Here is a 22,943-nt window from a genome sequence, read left to right on the forward strand (position 1 = left end):
TATATATATTTATATATATATATATATATATATATATATATATATATATATATATATATATATATATATATATATATATTTGAGCTCATAGTTTAGAATCGTAAAGTTGTTCTACAATGTAAAGCTCCTCTTTCTGAAGAATTGAGATTAATTTAGGTTTCAAAGTGCCATGTTGTCATGATTCATGTCTGTGTTCTCCTGTCTTGTCCCATGTTTAGCAGTTCCCCGTTATGTTTAATGCCTATTAGTCTCCCCAGGTGTTTCTGGTTAACCACAGCCCCTTGTTATCTTGTTTAGCTTGTTTGCCTCTGTACTTAAACCCTGTGTCTTGTGTCAGTGTTTGTGGGTTCTTGACTTTGTATGTTGTTCTGTTCCCGAGTCTTGGTCCTGAGTCTGTCTGCATCTGTGAAGTTTTGAGTTTATTGAATAAAGTATGCTGCATGTGGATCTGGATTCTGCCTCTGCTTCAACCTCAGCGTTACAGTATGATATCACAGATATTTCTCACGCTCTCCTGACTGGCTAAACTGTCATGTGTGATTTCTGAATATTGTTCCTCATGAATTAGTTTCTGCTGATGCAGTTTATCTGCAATGATCTGGACATTTGTAACCCCCTGAATGAGATCTGGCCAATGGTTATAAAAAAACTGTGATTTACCTTCATCACTATTCAGACGCGGCTCGTCTCTCTTAGGACGAATCAGATCAAGTTCATTTGTGAACCTGTGAAGAACCAGAAGAAGGCAGAAGCAAAGAGTCAGCTGGTTTTATTAATCTCAGTTAATGTTATTTTCAATGTTTATTAATACATTATTAAAATCAAAAGTTGTATCTGTCAATATTATTTAATGGACCTGAACTAACATGAACTAACAATGTTATGAACAGTTGACAAACTAACGTTAACAAATACAGTTAATGCATTAACGAATGTTAACTAATGGGACCTTATTGTAAAGTATTACCAACAATTCAAAACCAACAACATACAAACAGTTTACTATAAAAACTATTTGACAGGCAGTTTGACAGAGAGAAAATATAAAGCTAGTATATAATGCTGCGACTGACACCTGTGATGTCACTCACTAATAACACACAATCTAATATAACAAACACATATATACTATAATGAGAGTTTAATTCACACATAATTGTCCAGTTATGTTTATGTTTAACTAGCCAACATGAACTCTATATTCTCCATCAATAAGCTCAAGCTGAATAATGTGTCCAGTCTTCTATAAATCAGTGTTTTTAACTGTGGATATTTTCACAGAGGTGGACAGATAAAGACCATCAGCAGTCTGGGGTGGACAGAAATGTTCATTATCAAACATAATAAATGAGTTTGACTATAAAGAACTGGACTGTTTTACTGCGCACAACACAACTGTCTACAGTTAATTGTGCTTGATTGTAATTGAGGGAGTGCTGGAATAGATCAAGTAATACTGAGTGAATTTGACTATTTCTGTCTTATTCCTCGTCTGCAGGAATATTAATAGAAAAGAAGATCACACTACAGCTAGAAAATTACAGAAAATTAATAGCAAATTACAGTTTAGAGATCGTGTGTGATCAGGAGCTTTAGAGAAATACCAGTAAATCAGTCTTAAGCCCTATTCACAGAGACCTCACAACTCTGAAACTGAAGGAGAAATAGATTTAGCTCTAAACTAACTAAAATGAAGAATAATGTGTTTATAGTCTCTGCACAGGAGAGACTCTGTGTTGTTTCAAAACAAAGGAAAATATGTATTTATTGGTACTGGCCAAAACATGTTGTGAAATATCAGCATATGGAGTATCAGCAAAAACCCAATATGGTGCATCTCTAGTATTTAGTGATGTATGAAGAACAGAGGATTGAACTATTATTCAGTCTGGAGAAATCCTTCACTAAGACACAGTATATTTCACTCACCCGGTTGTGTGTGTATCACTGTTGTTTCTCTCAGGACGCTGTTTAATGTCACACAGAGACACTGAGGAGTTAGAATCAAGCCCAAATCCAGCATAGAGGGGTTCAGTGAATGTTGTGATGAGTGTGTGTAAGTGTGTGAGTGTGTGTGTGTCAGAGACGCTGTAGAAGGACAGAGTGCCGGCCGACACGTCCACATACACTCCTGCTCTCTTAGAGGATGAAGAGACGACAGGAATAACAGTGTAGTTCTTATTGTGCCAGACAGAGAATCTGTTATTATAGCAGGACAGACTCCAGGATTTGTAATTACATCCAAACACACAGTCTCTCCCTCCTTTCCTGCTGATTCCTTTATATGACACTGAAATAACAGCACCTGCTCTGCTCCATTCAGCCTCCCAGTAACAGCGTCCAGTCAGACTCTCTCCACACAGAATCTGAGGAATAACTCCATCAAATCTCTCTGGATGATCAGGATACGGCTGACGCTCAGACACACTCGTCACTGTCCTGTTCTCATCAGACAGAATGAGTTGAGTGTGTGCTGTGTTTGGATCCAGTGTGAGATCACAGGCATCTGAACACAAGAAGAGAAACATTTCACTAAATGACACAAATCAACAATAAATCACTAAATGATTGTGTGTGTAGACCTACATTTGTGTAATCCTGCTGTCATTCTGAACTCTCCACAATGATCCACACTATAAAACACAAACATGATTCATATTCATTTTCTAAAGGAAACATAAGAAAGTGTGTGTGAGTGTGTGTGTGTGCGCATCATCCTCCCTTTGAACGCAAGAGTGTGTGTGTGTGTGTGTGTGTGCGCGCATCATCCTCCCTTTGAACGCAAGAGTGTGTGTGTGTGTGTGTGTGTGTGTGTGTGTGTGTCTGTGTTTTTACAGTGCAAATTACAGTTTAGAGATCGTGTGTGATCAGGAGCTTTTGAGAAATACCAGTAAATCAGTCTTAAGCCCCTATTCACAGAGACCTCACAACTCTGAAACTGAAGGAGAAATAGATTTAGCTCTAAACTAACTAAAATGAAGAATAATGTGTTTATAGTCTCTGCACAGGAGAGACTCTGTGTTGTTTCAAAACAAAGGAAAATATGTATTTATTGGTACTGGCCAAAACATGTTGTGAAATATCAGCATATGGAGTATCAGCACAAACCCAATATGGTGCATCTCTAGTGTTTAGTGATGTATGAAGAACAGAGGATTGAACTATTATTCAGTCTGGAGAAATCCTTCACTAAGACACAGTATATTTCACTCACCCGGTTGTGTGTGTATCACTGTTGTTTCTCTCAGGACGCTGTTTAATGTCACACAGAGACACTGAGGAGTTAGAATAATAAAGCCCAAATTAGATTAGATTAGATTAGATTAGATTCAACTTTATTGTCATTACACAAGTACAGGTACAAGGCAACGAAATGCAGTTTAGGTCTAACCAGAAGTGCAATAGCAGCAAGTGCAGGATATACAGTGGTTCATAAGTGCAGAACATGGATATGTACTGAATAAATATAGAGTTGAATACTATTATAAACAAAAATTTACAGATAGATTGTCCTATGAATATAATATACAGATAACTATTACTGTGAACAGAATTTACAGCTAGATATGTACTGAATATAATAATATACAGATGGCTATTACTATAAACAGAATGTTTACAGATAGATATGTACTGAATATAATATACAGATGGCTGTTACTATAAACATAATTTTACAGATAGATATGTACTATGAATATATATACAGATGGCTGTTACTATAAACAGAATGTGAGCATAATATACAGATGGATATTACTATAAACAGAATTTTACAAATAGATATATGTATAAGTTAGGCTAATGAGCAGTATAACAATGGATTTAAAGTAGTGCAAATAAGTTTGGACAGAAGCTATCCGAGTGAGTGCAGTGGAAAGTAATTGCATATTACAGTTAAGGTACGATATTGCAATGTATATATAACAGTCGGTACTGTAAATAAACAGTCGGCAGTGCAAATGAGCATATTCCAGTCAAGGTAGTAGTGCAAGATGCATATGTAAACAGTTGTTACTGTAATAACAGTCAGCAGTGCAAATGAACATTATAGTATTGCAAATAACAAAATGGAGGCAGGTGTGAGGAGGGAGAGGAGAGTCAATCAGTATATAAGGGGAGTGGGATCAATGAGGGTTAGAGTTTAATAAAGAGACAGCTCTGGGGAAAAAACTGTTCTTTAGTCTGCTGGTCCTGGTCCGGAGGCACCTGAAACGCCTGCCGGAAGGCAGGAGAGAAAACAGTCTGTGGGCTGGGTGAGAGGAGTCCTTAAGGATGCTGCGAGCTCGATGCAGACAGCGTTTCCTCTGGATGTGCTCGATGGCAGGTAGTGGAGTCCCAGTGATGCGCTGGGCGGTTTTCACCACCCGCTGCAGTGCCTTGCGCTCTGCAACAGAACAGCTCCCATACCACACTGTAGCACAGTTGGTCAGGATGCTTTCTATTGCACAGCGATAGAAGTTCACCAGGATAGTGGAGGAAAGCTGATTCTTCCTCAGTGTCCTCAGGAAGAAGAGGCGCTGGTGAGCCTTCTTGACCAGGCTGGAGGTGTTGGTTGTCCAGGTCATGTCCGCCGAGATGTGGGTCCCCAGGAACTTGAAACTGGAGACACGCTCAACAGCCATTCCATTGATGTGGATGGTGTCGTGTGTGCCTCTTGACACTTTCCTGAAGTCCACGATGAGCTCCTTCGTTTTGGTGGTGTTGAGGAGCTGGTTATTTTCGGTGCACCATGTGGCCAGGTGCTTGATCTCCTCCCTATAGGCAGTCTCATCGTTGTTGCTGATGAGACCAATCACCGTAGTGTCGTCCGCAAACTTGACGATGGAATTAGATCCGTACACAGGCTTGCAGTCGGAGGTGAAGAGGGAGTAGAGGAACGGGCTTAGCACACAGCCCTGTGGTACACCAGTGTTGAGTGTGATGGATGTGGAGCAGTTGGAGCCTGATCGAACATTCTGGGGTCTGTTGGTCAAGAAGTCCAAAATCCAGTTGCACATGGAGGTGTTGAAGCCCAGGTCTCCAAGTTTGGCTATTAACTTAGTTGGGATGACAGTGTTGAATGCTGAGCTGAAGTCAACAAACAGCATGCGTGCATAAGTGTTCTTATTGTCCAGATGTGTGAGCACAGAGTGCAGTGCCATGGAGACTGCATCCTCTGTGCTCCTATTGCTACGGTAGGCAAACTGGTGTGAGTCCAATGTGGATGGTAGAGAGTCTTTTAGGTGTGCCAGGACCAGCCGCTCAAAGCACTTCATTACGATGGGTGTGAGTGCTACAGGGCGGTAGTCATTAAGGCACTTCGGGCTGGAGTGTTTTGGCACTGGCACAATGGAAGTGCATTTAAAGCATGTTGGTACAGTTGCTTGGGCAAGAGACAGGTTGAAAATGTCTGTAAAAACCCCAGCGAGCTGCTCCGCACATGCCCTGAGTACGCGTCCAGGGATGTTGTCTGGTCCAGCAGCCTTGTGCGCGCTGATCCTGCTCAGTGCATTGCAGACATCTGTGGAGGAGAGTGTGATCGGTGGGTGGTCAGCTGAGGATTTGAGCTTGGTGGCAGTTTCTCTGTTGTCTCTTTCAAAGCGAGCATAAAAGTCATTTAGCTCGTTCAGGAAGTTGACATCAGTGGCTGCGGGGGTGGAGTGAGAGGGTTTGTAGTCACTGATGGCCTGAATGCCCTGCCACATGCGCCGAGGGTCAGCGTTGGAAAAGTGTCCCTCTATCTTAAGCTTGTAGCAGTGCTTGGCCTCTTTGATGCCCCTTTTCAGATTTGCTCTGGATGTGCTATAGGCTTGTGCATCTCCTGATCTGAAGGCAGTATTGCGTGTCTTCAATAGGAGTCGCACTTCCCTGTTCATCCATGGCTTCTGATTTGGGTATGTGGTGATCTGCTTCTGGGTTGTAACACTGTCAATGGTGGTATTAATATAATCCAGTACAGAGGAGGTGTAGTAGTCAATGTCCGTGTGAGAGCCACTGGTGGCTTGAGAAGCAAACATACTCCAGTCTGTGTGTAGAAACCTTTCCTGGAGTGAGAAATCTGCCCCCGCAGGCCACACCTTGATGGTCTTCACTGATGGCTTCACGCGATTGATCAGAGGTGCATATTTGGGGGTGAGGAACAAAGAAAGGTGATCTGACTGTCCCAAGTGGGGGAGGGGTGTCGCGACGTAAGCTTCAGCCATGTTTGTGTAAACATGGTCTAAGGTTTTGTTTCCTCTGGTGTGACAGGAAACATGCTGGTGAAATTTCGGTAGCACTGACTTTAAGTTTGAATGATTAAAATCACCCGCAACAATAAACGCAGCTTCCGGGTGAACGGTCTGTTGTTTACTGATGGCTGCGTGAAGTTCTTTCATAGCAAACTTGGCATCAGCATCCGGGGGAATATAGGCTGCAGTTATAATAGTGGAAGTGAACTCCCGCGGTAGATAAAACGGTCTACATTTAACCATGAGAAACTCAAGGTTAGCTGAACAATGTCTCCCAACAATAGCAGAGTTTGTGCACCAAGCTTTGTTAATGTAAATGCACAATCCACCACCTCTGGTCTTACCGGAGCCATGTAATGTTCTATCCGCCCGGAATGTATGGCGTCCCGCTAGCTCAATAGCGTTGTCTGGTATTCCGCTGTTTAACCATGTTTCCGTGAAAATTAGAACATTACAGTTCAAAAGTCTCTTGCTGTATGTGATGTTGAGTCGAATCTCCTCCATTTTGTTCAACAGCGACCGTACATTGGCAAGGAAAATGCTGGGTAAAGAGAGCCGGTGTGGTGTTAGCTTTAGCTTAGCTCTTAGTCCTCCGCGCTTCCCCCGCCTTTGTTTACGATCTCGCCGGCGCCTGCGAGCACTTCCGCCCGGCCGGGCAGAGTGCATAGCCTCGGGTGATCTGGCGATCTCAGGAAGGAGTCGAAGGTTGTCCATAAAACTGTCGGAAATTCGCAAACCAATATCCAAAAGCTCACCTTGGGTGTACGATGTTAAGGCACAACTGTTCTGGACGAACAGACCCGAAATGAGCAAGAAAAATACTGCTAAATTACAGAATCTGGAGAGACCGCGAGCCTCGCGATGTACTCGCGCCGCCATCTTGGATCTTAAATCCAGCATAGAGGGGTTCAGTGAATGTGGTGATGAGTGTGTGTAAGTTTCTGAGTGTGTATATGTGTGTGAGTGTGTGTATGTCAGAGACACTGTAGAAGGACAGAGTGCCGGCCGACACGTCCACATACACTCCTACTCTAGAGGATGAAGAGGCGACAGGAATATCAGTGCAGTTCTTATTGTGACGGACAATGAATCTGTTATTATAGCAGAACAGACTCCAGGATTTGTCATTCCATCCAAACACATTCTCTCTCCCTCCTTTCCTGCTGATTCCTTTATATGTCACTGATATAACAGCAACAGATCCGCTCCATTCAGCCTCCCAGTAACAGCGTCCAGTCAGACTCTCTCCACACAGAATCTGAGGAATACCATCAAATCTCTCTGGATGATCAGGATACGGCTGACGCTCAGACACACACGTCACTGTCCTGTTCTCATCAGACAGAATGAGTTGAGTGTTTGCTGTGTTTGGATCCAGTGTGAGATCACAGGCATCTGATCACAAGAAGAGAAACATTTCACTAAATGACACAAATCATCAATAAATCACTAAATTATTGTGTGTGTAGACCTACATTTGTGTAATCCTGCTGTCATTCTGAAGTATCCACAATGATCCACACTATAAAACACAAACATGATTCATATTCATTTCTAAAGGAAAGACAAGAAACACACACACACACACACAATCTACACAATCTGGTCTGTGACTAGAGTTGCCACCCGTCCCATAAAACACTTGATCGTCTTGTATATTTACAGGTAAAATCAAGCGTCCTGTAATATAGTTTATAGATTACCCATCAGGTGACAGCGGCAGAAAAGTGATTACTGGTTCAGAATGACTGCTTAAAGCCAGATATGAGGTCACTGAGGTCCAGACCTCGCTATTTTTCCAGCTGTATATAATAAATGTGGTGAAATAATTGCATAATATAGTATTAACACTACTTTAGTGCGGCACAGATATTGTACACCACCAAGATCTTCTCATCTGAGCTGTGATTGGTCTGTCACCGCTCGTCAATGTCAGAATATTTGACATGACCAATCAAATCAAAGTAGGCGGACTTTATGTTCACAGAAGCTGCTGAGCGCCAATTCCAGTTAACGGTCATAAAGTGCGAGTTAAGATCTAAACTACCAGTCAAAAGATTTGGATCGGTATGATTTAATGTTTTTAAAATAAGTCTCTTCTGCTCACCAACTCTGCATTTATTTGATTAAAAATACCAACAAAAAAAATTGTGAAATATTTTTCCAGTGTAAATCAGCTGTTTTCTATGTGAATATACAGTAAAGTATAATTTATTCCTGTGATCAAAGCTGAATTTTCAGCATCATTACTCCAGTCTTCAGTGTCACATGATCCTTCAGAAATCATTCTAATATGATGATTTAATGCTCAAGAGACATTTATGATTATTAGCAATGTTCAAAACAGTTATTTACATTTTTATTTCAGGATTCTTTGATGGATATAAAGTTCAAAAGAACAGCATTTATGACATGAATTGGGGCTCAGGTCAGGAAGCAGACAGACTGGCTAAACCGACCGTCTGCTAGCTGTCTCACGTCACCAAGGTCAGATAAATCCCATCATATAGAGCCTCTTTCACCTAAATATCATCATATAGAGACTGTGTCTGTTCTCGAATTAGGACATACAAAAAACTCCTAAACCCATTTAAGGGTGAAATTTTTTATTGATGTTTAACAATAAAAAAAAAAATAGATATGATACAGATGAACAAATGATAAAGCTCGGGTTGCTGATTATTCGATCCCTTACTTCAAAAGCACTTATTGTTAATGATATGATTACAGACTATAATCTCGATGTGCTGTGTTTGACAGAAACCTGGATAAAACCAGACGATTACATTACTTTAAATGAGTCCACCCCGCAAGATCACTGTTACAAACATGGACCTCGTCTGAAAGGAAAAGGAGGAGGTGTTGCTGTAATTTATAGTAATATCTTCAGAATTACTGATAAGTCTAGTTTCAAATATAATTATTTTAAAGTGTTGGTGCTTAATGTAACACTATCTAATGTAAATGATAAATCGCGTTTGAGATTTCTGCTAGCTACTGTATACAGGCCACCAGGGCACCACACACACACTTTATCAAAGAATTTGCTGATTTTCTATCAGAGTTAGTACTGGCTGCAGATAAAGTCCTAATTGTTGGTGATTTTAATATACATGTGTATAACTAAAAAGACGCATTGGGATTGGCATTTAAAGACATTCTGAACTCTATTGGAGTTAGACAACACGTGTCAGGACCTACTCATTGTCAAAATCATACTTTAGAACTAATATTGTCACATGGAATCAATGTTGATGCCATTGAAATTCTGCAGCAGAGCAATGACATCTCAGATCATTATCTAGTCTAGTGTAAACTTCATTTAGCCAAGGCTGCAAAGCCAACTCCGTGTTACAAGCATGTTAGACCTATCACTTCTGCCACTAAAGATTGCTTTATTAATAATATTCCTGATCAGTTTCATCTCAGCATCCCAGATAGCTTAGAAGAACCCGATATTGTGACAGAAACTTTTAACTCTCTCTTTTCCGGCACTTTAGACACAGTTACTCCTCTGCGCTTAAAGAAGATTAAAGAAAATAGTCCAACGCCGTGGTACAACGAGCACACTCTGGCCCTTAAGAGAGCAGCCAGAAAAATGGAGCGCAATTAGAAAAAAATAATAAAATGTCCAAAATGTCCAAATGATCTGACGGCGCGGGCGGGTATAGATATATACATAGACGTCGCCTTGGCTACGGTTTCGTTCCAATGAACTGCAGTAGCGAAGGCGACATCTAGTGTATACATCTATACCCGCCCGCGAGCGGGTATAGATGTATACACTAGATGTCGCTAGGCTACGGTTTCGTTCCAATGAACTGCAGTAGCCAAGGCGACATCTATGTATATATATCTATACCCGCCCGCGCCGTCAGATCATTTGGACATGTGCTGTTTTCAAGAGATAACAACGATATAAATACTGTTCGTTTTCTCACACAAACCGCTCGTTTCGTGTCTTAGGCCATCAATGTGTACTTACGATGGGGAATTGTTTAATTTGGAGGATGGGGAATTGTTTTAATTTGGACTTTGTGCATGCTCTTTGAGACAGTGACCATCGACCTGCATTATATGACTGACAGACAAGAACGGTTTGACCTAAAAATATAAAAATTGAAACTACTGCGGAAACAAAGACACCTACATCTTGGATGCCCTTGAGGTAAGCTAAAACATATCAAAAATTAATTTCAAAGTGAACTATCCCTTTAATGCTAATCGGTGAAGTATCCCTTTAAGCTGGACTGTGACGCTATTTTCTTCTGGAAACAAACTTTGTTGCATTATTTTCCTGTTATCGCTGTAAAGCTGCTTTGAAACTTTCTGTATTGTAAAAAGCGCTATATAAAATAAATGTGACTTGACCGCCACCTACTGGCAGTTTTAGTTTCTTAGAGTATAATTTCATAAAATAAAAATAAATAAAAAAAATCATATTTCCATATTATAAAAAAACAAAACATTAAAGGTATAATTCATTCAAAAATGAAAATTCAGTCATCATTTACATATTACACAATATATGTGTAATAAATTCTATGCTGAATCAAATATGTCTTTCTGAAGCTACTTTTTGTAATGTCTATTTGATGCTTTACACAATGACTTTAAATTATCTTTTGGGGTTAATGTCACATCTGGAATTGCTCTACATCCGAATGAGAGAAAGCGACTTGTGGTCAGATCACCTGAGGCAGATCTTAATATCAGGAGTAAACCGGGCCTCTTAGGCATCGTTTACACTGTCAGTGATGTGACCCAATTCCGATTTTTTGCTTATATGTGACACAGATCGGATGTGTTCTATGACAATGTAAACAGGAAAAAAACGCATGCATTCGGATATTTCGAGATCGGTTTCAGGCCTCGTTCATTTGTGGAAATAAATCAGATATAATTCAAATATGTGCCAATGTGACTATCATGTAAACAGGCAGATCAGATTTTCTGAGGCATTAGGCTACATATCCGCAGTTTAATGATGAGAAAAACCCAGACGCGCATCTGCAAAGGGACGGATGGCCCGACGAAACGTCATGTCGTCGTAAGAGAGGAATGTGGACACACGTTGACACAACATATCAAAGGTTGGCTTGTTCATCCTAAAATTTCAGACCCGCTGCTCGTTAAAGCCCGCCACGATCTCATGAAAGTGTGTATCTATAGCACGAATTGTATTTCTTGTGGCATTTACGCCAAAAATAGTTTTTGAGTGCATATGATACGCAGTTTTCGCGTGCATATGATATGTACTTTATGGCGTGTAATACACACGCACTCCACACCCCTAATCGTACCCAAGGTGTTTACAGTGCATATCTGCATGCAGAAACTATTTTTGGCGTATAAATGGCAAGAGAAATAAAATTTGTGGTATAGATACACACTTTTATGAGATCGTGTTGTATGTTCCCACCAGTCCTGAGATCTTTCTCGCACACAATAACTGAAGCATATGTGCAGGCTGCAATGATGGCCCTTTTCATCCTCCTCCGCCTCAAAATCATGGCGATAGATGGCGAACTATCTCATAGGCTTCCGTATTCTCCGGACTATAAGTCGCTCCGGAGTATAAGTTGCATCAGTCAAAAAATGCGTCATGAAGAGGAAAAAAACATATATAAGTCGCATTTATTTAGACATTTATTTCACAAAATCAAAGACCAAGAACAGACATTTAATCTGGAAAGGCAAGTTATTCTACTACACAATAGCACACAGAACAACAGGTTGAATAGGTGTTCGGTATGTTAACATAACACATTAACTAGGGCTGTAACGATATGCGATATGAAACCGAAATCGCGACACACAGATCCAATACAGAACCTGTGTTGCAGTGTGAGAAGGCAGAAACGCGTGAACTGGAGCTCATCTCATAAATTAACCGAAACTAAGCATATACGGTAGCCTACTTGCCTCACAGACCTGAGACATAGAAAGCTTGAAATGTCTACTTTTAAACAGAACAATTCAAAACGAAAGAAAATAGACTGCTCTGCTCTCTGCTTATGTAATCTGTATGAAATGTGCATTTCTCTCTGGCGCGTTCACTACTGCGAAGATTGCGAGTCAGCATCGTCAACTTCAATCTTTGCAGCCGACACTGACACAGAAAACACTTGTTTATTAATAAACAATTAAAATGTCTCCTTGCTATATTTGACATATTCATAATCATTACTTTTGCCAGGTTCTCTGTGACAGCTTTTAGATGCTTTATTGGCAGCGCCACCCTTACATGTTACATGAACGCGTCACCACCGCATCAGCACCGAAAACATGGAGATTTACGTTTCAGATAGTATGACAAATGTAAATACATGAATCGGATATGGGTCACAATTGAAAGAACGTGTAAACGGACGGTCAAGAAATTGGATATAGACAACAAATCAAATTGCACCTGCAGTGTAAACGAGGCTTGCTTGTCCCACATACTTGAGTATCTGCAATGAGCAGTTTGGATCCTTCAGTCTGTCAGAGAGCAGCTTGACTCCTGAATATCCTGGGTGATTGTAGCTCAGATCCAGCTCTCTCAGGTGTGATGGGTTTAAACTCAGAGCTGAAGACACATAACCACAGCCTTCCTTTGTCACCATACAGCCAGACAACCTACAGACACACACAGTCAGATCATCTACAAAAACACACATGACTGGCAGACTGTAAATAATCTCTTATATGTTTTTTTTTTTCAATTTCAGAGGACAAATATCTACATTTATCAAGGCAGAAATGCTTCCTTACAATAAAACAAAAACATATACGTCTGTGAAGGCTATTATCCTTTTCAAACTTTCTTTAGCCCCTTGAGGTTAGAGGAGGAGTCTCTTCCTATTCACATGTCCATAAAGCACGCACGAAAATGCGGTCATAACAACAAAAGCCGTCTTTATTGATCACAATCTCTAGTTTACTTTTTAAAACAAAAAATACAAAATAAACATCCAAGAAAACGCTATCAGTGTGAACAGCTATACCATAGCATTCGATTCATGCGACTGAAGAAACTGTTGCTCTCCACACTCTAACCTGTCTCTGCCAAACAATTCTACTCAATTAACACCTGCCCTCACGCACCGTAGTGACGTGTCAAGGAGGAGGAGCCAATAAATTTACTTGACCAGGTTAGTCCAAGTATTAAACATTAAACATAAAATTCCCTTGTACATTTAAATCATAATGTTTTGTAATACATAATAAATAAATCAAATTTAATCTCTACAAGTTCATATTTCTGGTAAATACGGCTCCAACAACGTCAATACAGAGACAGCATTATAACCCATCATGTCTGCCAATGGTCATGGAAATTAAATACACAAGAACAAGGGGAGCTATTACTTACAATTATTTTTTTTTAAAAGACCATTATGCTTCAAAAAAAGTCAGTGTGAATTGGTTTTATATAATCAAAAATTTTTTTCCACATTGAACAAATATATTCTATCTGGGTTCTTAAGGAAAAGGAAATCTTTTCCATCACACATATATAGTGTAATATGTCAATCCAATCATCAACTGTAAGTGGCTCTGGTTTTAGCCATTTCTTTGTAATTACTTTTTTACTGGCTGCCAGAAGAATCAGTTTCTTATCGATGTTATTCCACCCATCAAAAGAAATATTAGCCAGATATAAACATTCACAATTACAAGGAATCGTCACCTCAAAAACAGTTTCCAAATTTCCTTCAATCCCTTGCCAAAACTGGGTTAATTTCTGACACTCCCCAGAAATATGATAATGGTTAGATTTCCTTTTCCCACATAATCTCCAACAGCTAGCACCTGTCCCGTTGTATCTTTTCTGTGTTGGTGTGGTAAATCTCTTATATATTCTTAAATACCTCAGAATCTGCAGCTTACAGTTTGGCCTCTTCAGGCCTTCAGAAATAATCTTCACTCCTGAATCCTGCAGGTCATTGTTCGTCAGGTCCAGCTCTCTCAGGTGTGATGGGTTTGAACTCAGAGCTGAAGACACATAACCACAGCCTTCCTCTGTCCCCATATAGAGAGACAACCTACAGACATACACAGTCAGACCATCTACAAACACACATCGACATTATGAACGGCAGACTGTAAATGATCTCTCATAGATAATCTTATCTCAGATTAGATTGGAACAATCAGAATAATATCCAGTTCCATCTGACTTCTGACCTATAATGCTGCTTGAATCATAATCATACACTGTTCGTTCACTGGCCAGAGGAGAACTGGCCCCCCGACTGAGCCTGGTTTCTCCCAAGGTTTTTTTCTTCATTCTGCCCTGATGGAGTTTTGGTTCCTTGCCACTGTGGCCTTTTTTCACCTTTGCTGCCATTGGCTTTTGGCTTGCTTAATTGGGGACATTTAATTTAACATTTAATTTAGTATTCAAATGACTAAATTCTGTTGACATAGAAGAGGTCTTTGTACCACTGAAACATCCGGCAAGTTTCACAGCTTAAAAGGTCCTCAGAACAAAAAAAAACAAAAAAAATTATTCAACCAAGCTCCAAAAATGGCTTGTTAGAATATTGTGGGTTTTGTGACGTCACATGAGCAAATATATTTGCATCAACAAATAGTTTTACATAATTGCACTACAGGCCCCGCCCACTGCCGTCAGTCACTTTCATCCCAGATCACATCAGAGGATTATGTGTTTGTTTGGAGCATTTGACTGCAGATTGTTTTGTAAATGAGGCACAGTGTAAGAGAGAGTTTGCAAAGAAACTTGTGCAAAGATAAAGCAGCAACTGTATTGGATCTGACAGCAGCTTCATCTCAAAGCAAAGTATTTTGATAAAAAAAACGTAAGCAGTTTAATAATTCTTTGTCTATAAATGACCATTTTATATTGCTGTTTTCAAAACACAGTTGATACATTTTCCTTTTGATACTTTTTCCTATGCAGTGACATTAGCAAATTATAACACTGGTGTTTACTGAGAGCCAACCCTTGAAAACGGATCATTTCAGAAAGAGGGTCAGCATAAGGTTGGAAAATCTTTATTCAGATTTATGGATTCTTAACAGTACAAATCGGGGGTGCCAAACTCAGCTCCTGATTAGCTGTATCAGGTTTGTTTAATTAGGATTGAAGCTAAACTGTGACCCACTAGGGCAGTGGTTTTCACACTTTAGGAGCAACCTTTTTTTCTTTTTCTTTTTTAAATTGACGCAACCCATATTGACCCATTATATTTAGATTAGTTCAATTCAACAGCAAAAGTTACAATAATTGTATAAAATCTAAATATTTCGCAAAAAAAAAACATTATTTAGTGGAGATGGAGAACAAAAAAAGTTAAAAAGTGTAGCACTAAATCTGTTAAAATGTTACTCACTGCTCTTTGTATTGTTGTAAAATACATTCATGAAAAGCAATTCATTTCTAATATATACTATAAAATGAAAAGACATTTCTTTAAATATATAGCACAGCTGTTTAATGAGGCAGCAACATATTATAGATAGGACAGAACAAAAAAGGCTAATAATAGTCTTTCATTTCCCAAAAGTATTATAATATGAAAGGCTCCAATACAGAGCGGCACAAAGCGCTTATGCGTATCCCGTGTGCAGAATGATGCGCTTGAAGCAACATGGAGTCACAGCGCTTCACATTGAAAACCTCAAAGCAAAAAGGGAAGAGATATTGATGCGTAGTTCCGGTATTATATCAATGTAATAGTTTATTGAGCCTTTTCTTTGGAACAGTTTAAAAATATCAGTTATTCTGCCCGTGAAGAACAAGTATAGCGCTCTCTACTCAGTGTGGTGATCTAAAAGACACCCGGGAGAAAGTTACATGAACAGCAATAAACTCCAGAAAGATAAAGTCATTTTATGCAAAACCATAGACCTTTATCTACAGATCAAGTATAACAATAGTAACATTGAATCATCTTGGAGAGAGTTTCATCATGTTGACTGCCGTAACCGAACATGATGCGCTGTTTGAGTTGCTGAATGGAGAATGACTGACAGCCGCAGCGGACGGAAGCACTTACTTGAATTTAACGACTTCAGTATTCATTTCTACGTCTCATTAAACTATGGAGTGGCTTTAGAACACTTATAATATAGTGCACGAAAAGTTGACAGTTCTTTATAATGTTTTTGTAGCTTTTGTGAGGCTTAACAATGACACAGAATAGTATACGCACAATATCGGATTTGGATACCTATTTGGTATCTCTATTCGAAACTGCTAAGTATTTCATTTTATTTGTGTACACTCATAATAAACCAGAACACTGTGACTTTCTAAAATAAATAAAACAAACAGGATGTGTTTTCTGTCGTCTCGGTTTCCTTACCGTCAATTTGTTTGTGGAGCGCTTCACAAAAATAAACCAAACTCAGCAGAATACTGTCAGAAAATATATATTTTCTTTTCTTTTGTTAATCTGTTAATTATGTAAATCAAATGTATTTAGTATATTTATTCCTTTTATACAGCCCTATAGACTATGATTTTATGAAAATAAATTATTATTTTTATTTTATTTTAAATGTAACTCCATTTTCCTCAAATCATCCTGGCGATGCAGGGTTTGAAAACGTACTCGGTTACTAACGTAACCTCGGTTCTCTCTAGGAGAGGGAACGAGTACTGCGTAATATCTTACGCTATGGGGAAATCTCTTTTCCGCGAGATATTGAAGCCAAAAATTATCCTTAATTTTGGAATAATGTAAAACGCGTTGCGGCAGCACGCAGACATAGGCGAAACAGCTCGCACGCCTATTGGCTGCTCTGCGGCAACTGCAGCAGCCTATCGAGAGGCCCCGTTGTGACGTCAGCTCCAATGGGGGCGCTTTGCGCCCACTGCGTCACGTCCCGCTGAAACGGGCGTGGCCTTGGGCTATAAATATAGCTCGAGAAGGCTGGTATAGCTGGTTTTTCATCGCCGGAGCGAACCAGAGCGTGTTGCAGGCACGGCAAGATACGCAGTACTCGTTCCCTCTTCTAGAGAGAACCGAGGTTACGTTAGTAACCGAGTACGTTCTCTTACGAGAGGTTCTCTCGTACTGCGTAATATCTTATGCTATGGGGAACACAGTGTAAAACGCCGTGCGTGCTGAGATCCAGTACCAAAGTCCCAAGGGCAGGTGCCCGGGGCCCATATAGTACATGATCATCAGGGACTCACAGAGAGTCCAGGAAGAGGGGCTAGAATAGCATCATTCCTGTAATAAATAGCATCCTAAAAGGAGCAATTATATAGATAGTGTTCACACACAGCCAGGGCGAAAACTCGGCCTAGTCTGGTGAATATTATGGGTCTTACACACTGCCCATAGAGCTGCATGATCGATCAGTTTCAGTATCCTGGGCCGAAAGCATCGGGGCAGACAATACCGATTTATCAGACCTAAAGCAGCTTAGCCTGCAAAGCGGGAACCTCTAGGTTATAAAACCTTATAAATGTAGACGGGGAGGCCTAGCCTGCCGCCATACAGATATCTTGTAAGGCAATCCCACTAGACCAAGCTCACGATAAGGCCATGCCTCTCGTGGAGTGCGCTCTAACACCTAGCGGGCACTGCAAGCCCTTAGAGGCGTAAGCCAGCGCTATAGCATCGACTATCCATCTGGATAGGCTCTGTTTCGACACGGCTAGTCCCTTAGAACGTCTGTTGAATGAAACAAAAAGCTGCTCTGTCTGTCTGAAGACAGATGAGCGAGACACATAAGCCCTTAACCCTCTGGGGACCAAAAACGCGCCCTTATATACCGCGCGTTTTGCTCGTTTTTTTTTTTTAGCAATGAAAATAAACACTAAATGCTCTGTTAATTTTGATCTTTCATTTTCGTGTAATACATCAATCGATCCAGTTTCTATTTTTTTTCTGTATACTCACAATAAAAATAAAGTGTTTTGCTTTTTGACAAATAAAGAAAAATTAAGATGATGCGATTTCTGCCTTCTCTCTGTCAGTAAACTCCCGTTTGAAACGCGTTCGAAAATGATCTATAACTCCGCGAAAATTCAGTCAAACAGGCAAACAGACCCACGGGCATAAAGCTTGAGATCGCATCTTTTAAATGAAGTCATTTATATAAAAAACAAATATTCTTAGTTTCTGTAATCTGTATACAAAGAGAGCGACTCCAGTCGAGCTCATTACGAGATGATTCACAGTAATTTGACCACTCCCCGGAGAGCGCGCGCTATTCAAATGCAAATTCTGAGAACCATTTCAGTCTGTGAAACGCCCCCACATCAGCTGTAAACAAAGCGCAAGTGAGACATTATAGCCTTTATGGAGAAAAGTTTCCACAGTGCTGATGAGGAAAAATATTTCCTGATATGAGCAGCAGATCGCGCTGAGGAGTGAGGTAGGCTGTTTTCTTTTCTCAAGTGTGGAATAACGTTATGGAATAACGTTAGTGTAGGCCTATAAACCGCAAAAAGATGAATCGCATTTCTATAATATGACTCGCGTTTCTGTGAGATGAATGAAGGGTACATATTTGTAAAGACTGTTTAGCCTAAATGAATCGCGTGTCTGTGTGTGAAAGAATAAACTGCTTTGCCATAGCCTACTGAGATGAGTAAAAATCGACTGGAATATGTTGAAATAAAATGTATTTGTATAAGCAACGTAAATTAACATTTATATGCCCTGATATTTCAATAAAACAACGTTAGTCAGGCGTTAGTCACACTATTTTTGTCAAAAATAAAGTCATAGACTAAGATGTTAGATGTTCCAATGTTGGCTATATTCAAACTAATGAATACATATGATAAAATGTAGGCCTATAATATTTTTTTTCTTTCTTTTTTTTTTTTTACAAAGAAAGAGTACACTTGAAATATTGTTGAAATTGTAATTATTGTTGTAATTGTAACATTTTTAATAAAATAGCTAAACATATTTACAAGATAGATGTAAGCGAAATCTTAAATGGTCAATATAAGTATTCTTCTAAATACATTGTCCTTGCATTGTGGCTCAGTCAGTGTCACACCTGAATGAATGGCTAATTATGCAGAGTCATTATGCAGAGTGGGTGGGACAACCCAGGTGTAAACTACTCCTTCACGCCCCCCTCGCATATTGGCTTTCCAAGCAAAACCTGTTTTACACCATTTAAATCAATGTATTTTTTTTTGTGAACGATAAAGCAAGACTATTTTCACATAATTTTGAAGCCAGTACTCAAAGGTACAACATCAATTAGACAAAAGTCTTGTGGACACATATTTAATATGTGTTTTGTGGTCTTAATTCAGCCACTTTCATTTTAATTTTTTCCAATAACCATGCATAAACATTATTCTCTTAAAAATACAAACATCTACATACACGTTGCCCGCATATTTTGGTAGCCCTGTTTGTGCTATATAGAGTGATTTTACACCTTTGCCATTAACATGTTTATAAATAACTGAAAAAAGCACAAATTTCAAGGCATGTCAGAACATCTCAAGGGCTCCAAAAACACCTTGGTCCCCAGAGGGTTAATGCCCTGACCGGGCAAAGGAAGCTGGCGTCCTTCTCCTCGTTAGAGACCGGCAGGGCTGACAGGGAAATCACCTGAGACCTGAACGGTGTGTTGAGGGATTTAGGAACGTACCTGTGCCTTGGTTTGAGTATGACTTTCAAGTCATTTGGCCCAAACTCCATACATGTTGCACTCACTGAGAGCGCTTGTAAGTCCCCAATACGCTTCACTTGAAGCGAGAGCCAGAAGAAACGCTGTCTTGAAAGACAAGTGTTTGATATCCACTGATTGGATTGGCTCGAATGGGGCACCTTTCATGGCCTCCAAGACCGTGGAAAGGTCCCATATGGGAACTGAGGGAGGTCTGGGAGGATTTAACCTCTTAGCTCCTCTAAGGAAGCGAATGACCAGATCGTTCCTTCCAAGTGACTGACCAAGCATTGGTTTAGTAAACGCTGCTATAGCCACCACGTAAACCTTGAGCGTGGATGGGGTCCTGCCCTTATCCAGTAGCTCTTGCAGGAAGGAGAGAACCTCCGTCACCCCACAATCTGGGGGTGATATGCCACGGGCTGTGCACCAGCTAGAGAACACAGACCACTTTGAGGAATAGAGCCGTCTTGTGGAGGGGGCTCTAGCCTGCGTGATCGTGTTTAACACTCCCTCTGGGAGGTTAGCAGGTACCCGTTGATGGCCCACGCATGTAGGGACCAAAGCTCTGGGCGAGGATGCCAGATCGAGCCCCTGGCTTGAGAGAGGAGGTCCCTCCTCACTGGTATCGGCCATGGGGCAGTGCTTGTCAGCTGCATCAGAACTGGGAACCAGGCCTGGTTCTTCCAGAACGGAGCTACTAGTAGCACTGAGCATCCGTTTTCCCTGATCCGCTCTAACACCTGAGGTAGGAGCGTGACGGGGGGAAAAGCATAGAGCGGGCAGCGGGGCCAGACGTGGGCCAGCGCATCCCTGCTCTTGGAGAAAAATTTCGGACAGTGAGCATTTTCTTGAGATACAAACAGGTCTACCTCCGCTCTGCCGAATGTCTCCCACAGCAGCTGGACTGTCTGTGGGTGTAAAGACCATTCTCCTGCTGGAACATTGTTCTTGGTCAGTCTGTCTGGTCCCACATTCAGGTGGCCGGGCACGTGCGCTGCTCTCAGCGAAGGCAGATTGTGCTGAGCCCAGACCAGGAGGCGTTCCGTCAGCCTGTAAAGGTTTCGGGACCTGATACCTCCCTGGCGATTTATATAGGCCACCACTGACATGTTGTCCGAACGGACCAGGACGTGGTGCCCTGCTATCTGGAGACAAAAGCGCCTCAGCGCATTGTCGACTGCTATCATTTCCAAGCAGTTTATGTGTAGAAGCTTTTCCCGTTCTGACCACTGGCCAAAGAACGGTCTGCCCTCGAGCAGCGCTCCCCATCCCGAGGTGGAGGCGTCCGTAGACACCACCTTCACACTCGAGGAAGTCCCCAGGCTTACACCTGACTGGTACCAGTCGATCGCTTTCCAAGGTTTCAGAGCTGAGACGCATTTCTGATCGACCTTGAGGCGAAAAAGACTGGAGGTCCACGCTCGGCGCGGCACTCACGCTTTTAACCAGAACTGCAGCGGGCGCATGCGAAGCAGACCCAGCTGAAGTACTGATGATGCTGAGGCCATGAGACCCAGCATCCTTTGAAACTTTCTGAGCGGGACTATAGCGCCGCAGCGGAAGGTTTCTGTCATGCGCTGAATGTCCAAGTCTGCGCTGTGGTGATAGCTGAGCTGTCATAGACAGCGAGTCCAGTTCTGTGCCCAGAAAAGATATTCTCTGACTGGGAGACAGTGAACTCTTCGCCCAATTGACTTTAAGACCCAGGTTCTCAAGATGTTCGAGTAACATGGTCCTGTGTTCTATGAGCTCTGAGTGAGACTGAGCTAGAACCAGCCAATCGTCCAAGTAGTTCAAAACTCGCATTCCCCGAAGTTTCAGGGGAGCGAGGGCCGCGTCCATGCACATCGTGAATGTATGGGGTACTCGAAGGCGAATCTCAAAAATCGCCCGTGACTGACGCTATTTGTATTTTAAAATACGTGTCCTTCAGATCTATTGACACAAACCAGTCCCCTTGGTGAATTTGCAGCCTGTCCAGCGGCGGTGTAAGCGCGACTGTGCATGGCTGAAGTAGTGCGGCAGGCTTTTGATGGAAGCGACGTCTTAGCGCGCCGTCCAGCAGAGGGCGAGCAAAGATGGGCAGCTACAGCTTCTTCCACCGGAGGAAGAGAATGGTATCCTCTGTCTTTAGCACCGTCCACCACGGAGAATGCTACTGAGGCAGAGGTACGCACCCTGGCTGAGAAGGGGGCACACCAGGACTTCGCGAGTTCTTCATGAAGCTCAGGAAGAAACGGCGCGGGTCTTGAAGGCGGCGAAACACGCTCTCTTTGCAGGAAACAACCATCCAGGCGGTTGTGCGCAGGCTCCGCGGGCATCGACCACTCGAGGCCGAGGCTCTCCATGGCCTGTGTGAGCAGGCGCGTAAGCTCTGCTTCGATGCTCGCTCTCTTACCGGTAGACTCACGAGCAGAGGGGGCGAGATCCACAGAGCTCGACCAATCCTCACTGCCCGACGCCAGGATAGAGCAGCTGTCCTCCTCTACAATCGCCACTTCTTCAGCGTCATCCACAACGGAAGCGGCGGCAGACGGCGGCCGTTGTCCGGGAGTGATAGATTCAGGTGAAATGGGCGGTGAAGCTGGCGGGCGAACCGGCGAGCTTGTGTCGGTTGGAGGAGGCTCCGGGACCCGCTGAGCACGGCGCTTTTTACGGCGCGGTGCCGCAGCGGGGGGGGTGCAGTCTCGCGGAAGGATGCCAGGCGAGTCCTCAGAGTCGCCAAAGGCAGTAGCTCGCAGTGAGGGCATCCGCCGTCAGCGAGAGCAAGAGCTGCATGTCCTTCACCCAGGCAGGAAACGCAGATGACATGGGCGGTCCCCGTCGCTGAGTGGGGCTCGGCACGAGCCACAGAGGGTGCGAGACATCTTAAAAAAGACGCTCGAGCTCTTTTAGAGAGAGAGTGTGTGTCGCGGCGGCGAACACACACTGGTATTGCAAAGGAAATGGTGCGCCGGATGGCGCAGCAGGAACGGCGGCAGAAGGCGGCGCGGCCAGCGGCTTCGATGCAAGGGCTCGTCCCGCTGAAAGGCTTTCTCGACGGCACGGCTTCTTCTCTCTGGATCCAGCGATGCGAGAGCTCCGCTGAAGAGATGAAAAATCAGCTATACCAGCCTTCTC

At 42.0% G+C, this 22,943-nt stretch overlaps 2 protein-coding genes across 2 annotated transcripts; both read right to left on the bottom strand.

The window, feature by feature from the left end:
* Positions 1-904: 904 nt before the first annotated feature.
* LOC311286414 (tripartite motif-containing protein 16-like) lies at positions 905-14,236 on the bottom strand. Its single transcript, XM_084402628.1, has 4 exons — positions 14,069-14,236; positions 12,660-12,833; positions 2,587-2,633; positions 905-2,506 (listed from the first exon to the last, which is right to left on the bottom strand). The coding sequence occupies exons 1-4, from the start codon at positions 14,227-14,229 to the stop codon at positions 1,926-1,928; spliced, it is 963 nt and encodes a 320-aa protein (XP_084258754.1). The 5' UTR covers positions 14,230-14,236; the 3' UTR covers positions 905-1,925.
* Positions 3,245-7,789, bottom strand: LOC311286539 (stonustoxin subunit beta-like; the record flags this gene model as incomplete). The annotated part of the gene is made up of 3 exons (XM_084402744.1): positions 7,688-7,789; positions 7,197-7,607; positions 3,245-3,252 (listed from the first exon to the last, which is right to left on the bottom strand). The coding sequence occupies exons 1-3, from the start codon at positions 7,749-7,751 to the stop codon at positions 3,245-3,247; spliced, it is 483 nt and encodes a 160-aa protein (XP_084258870.1). The 5' UTR covers positions 7,752-7,789.
* Positions 14,237-22,943: the final 8,707 nt, after the last annotated feature.

This window comes from Rutilus rutilus, assembly GCF_951802725.1.
Source record: "Rutilus rutilus genome assembly, chromosome: 2".
Lineage (NCBI taxonomy): Eukaryota > Metazoa > Chordata > Actinopteri > Cypriniformes > Leuciscidae > Rutilus > Rutilus rutilus.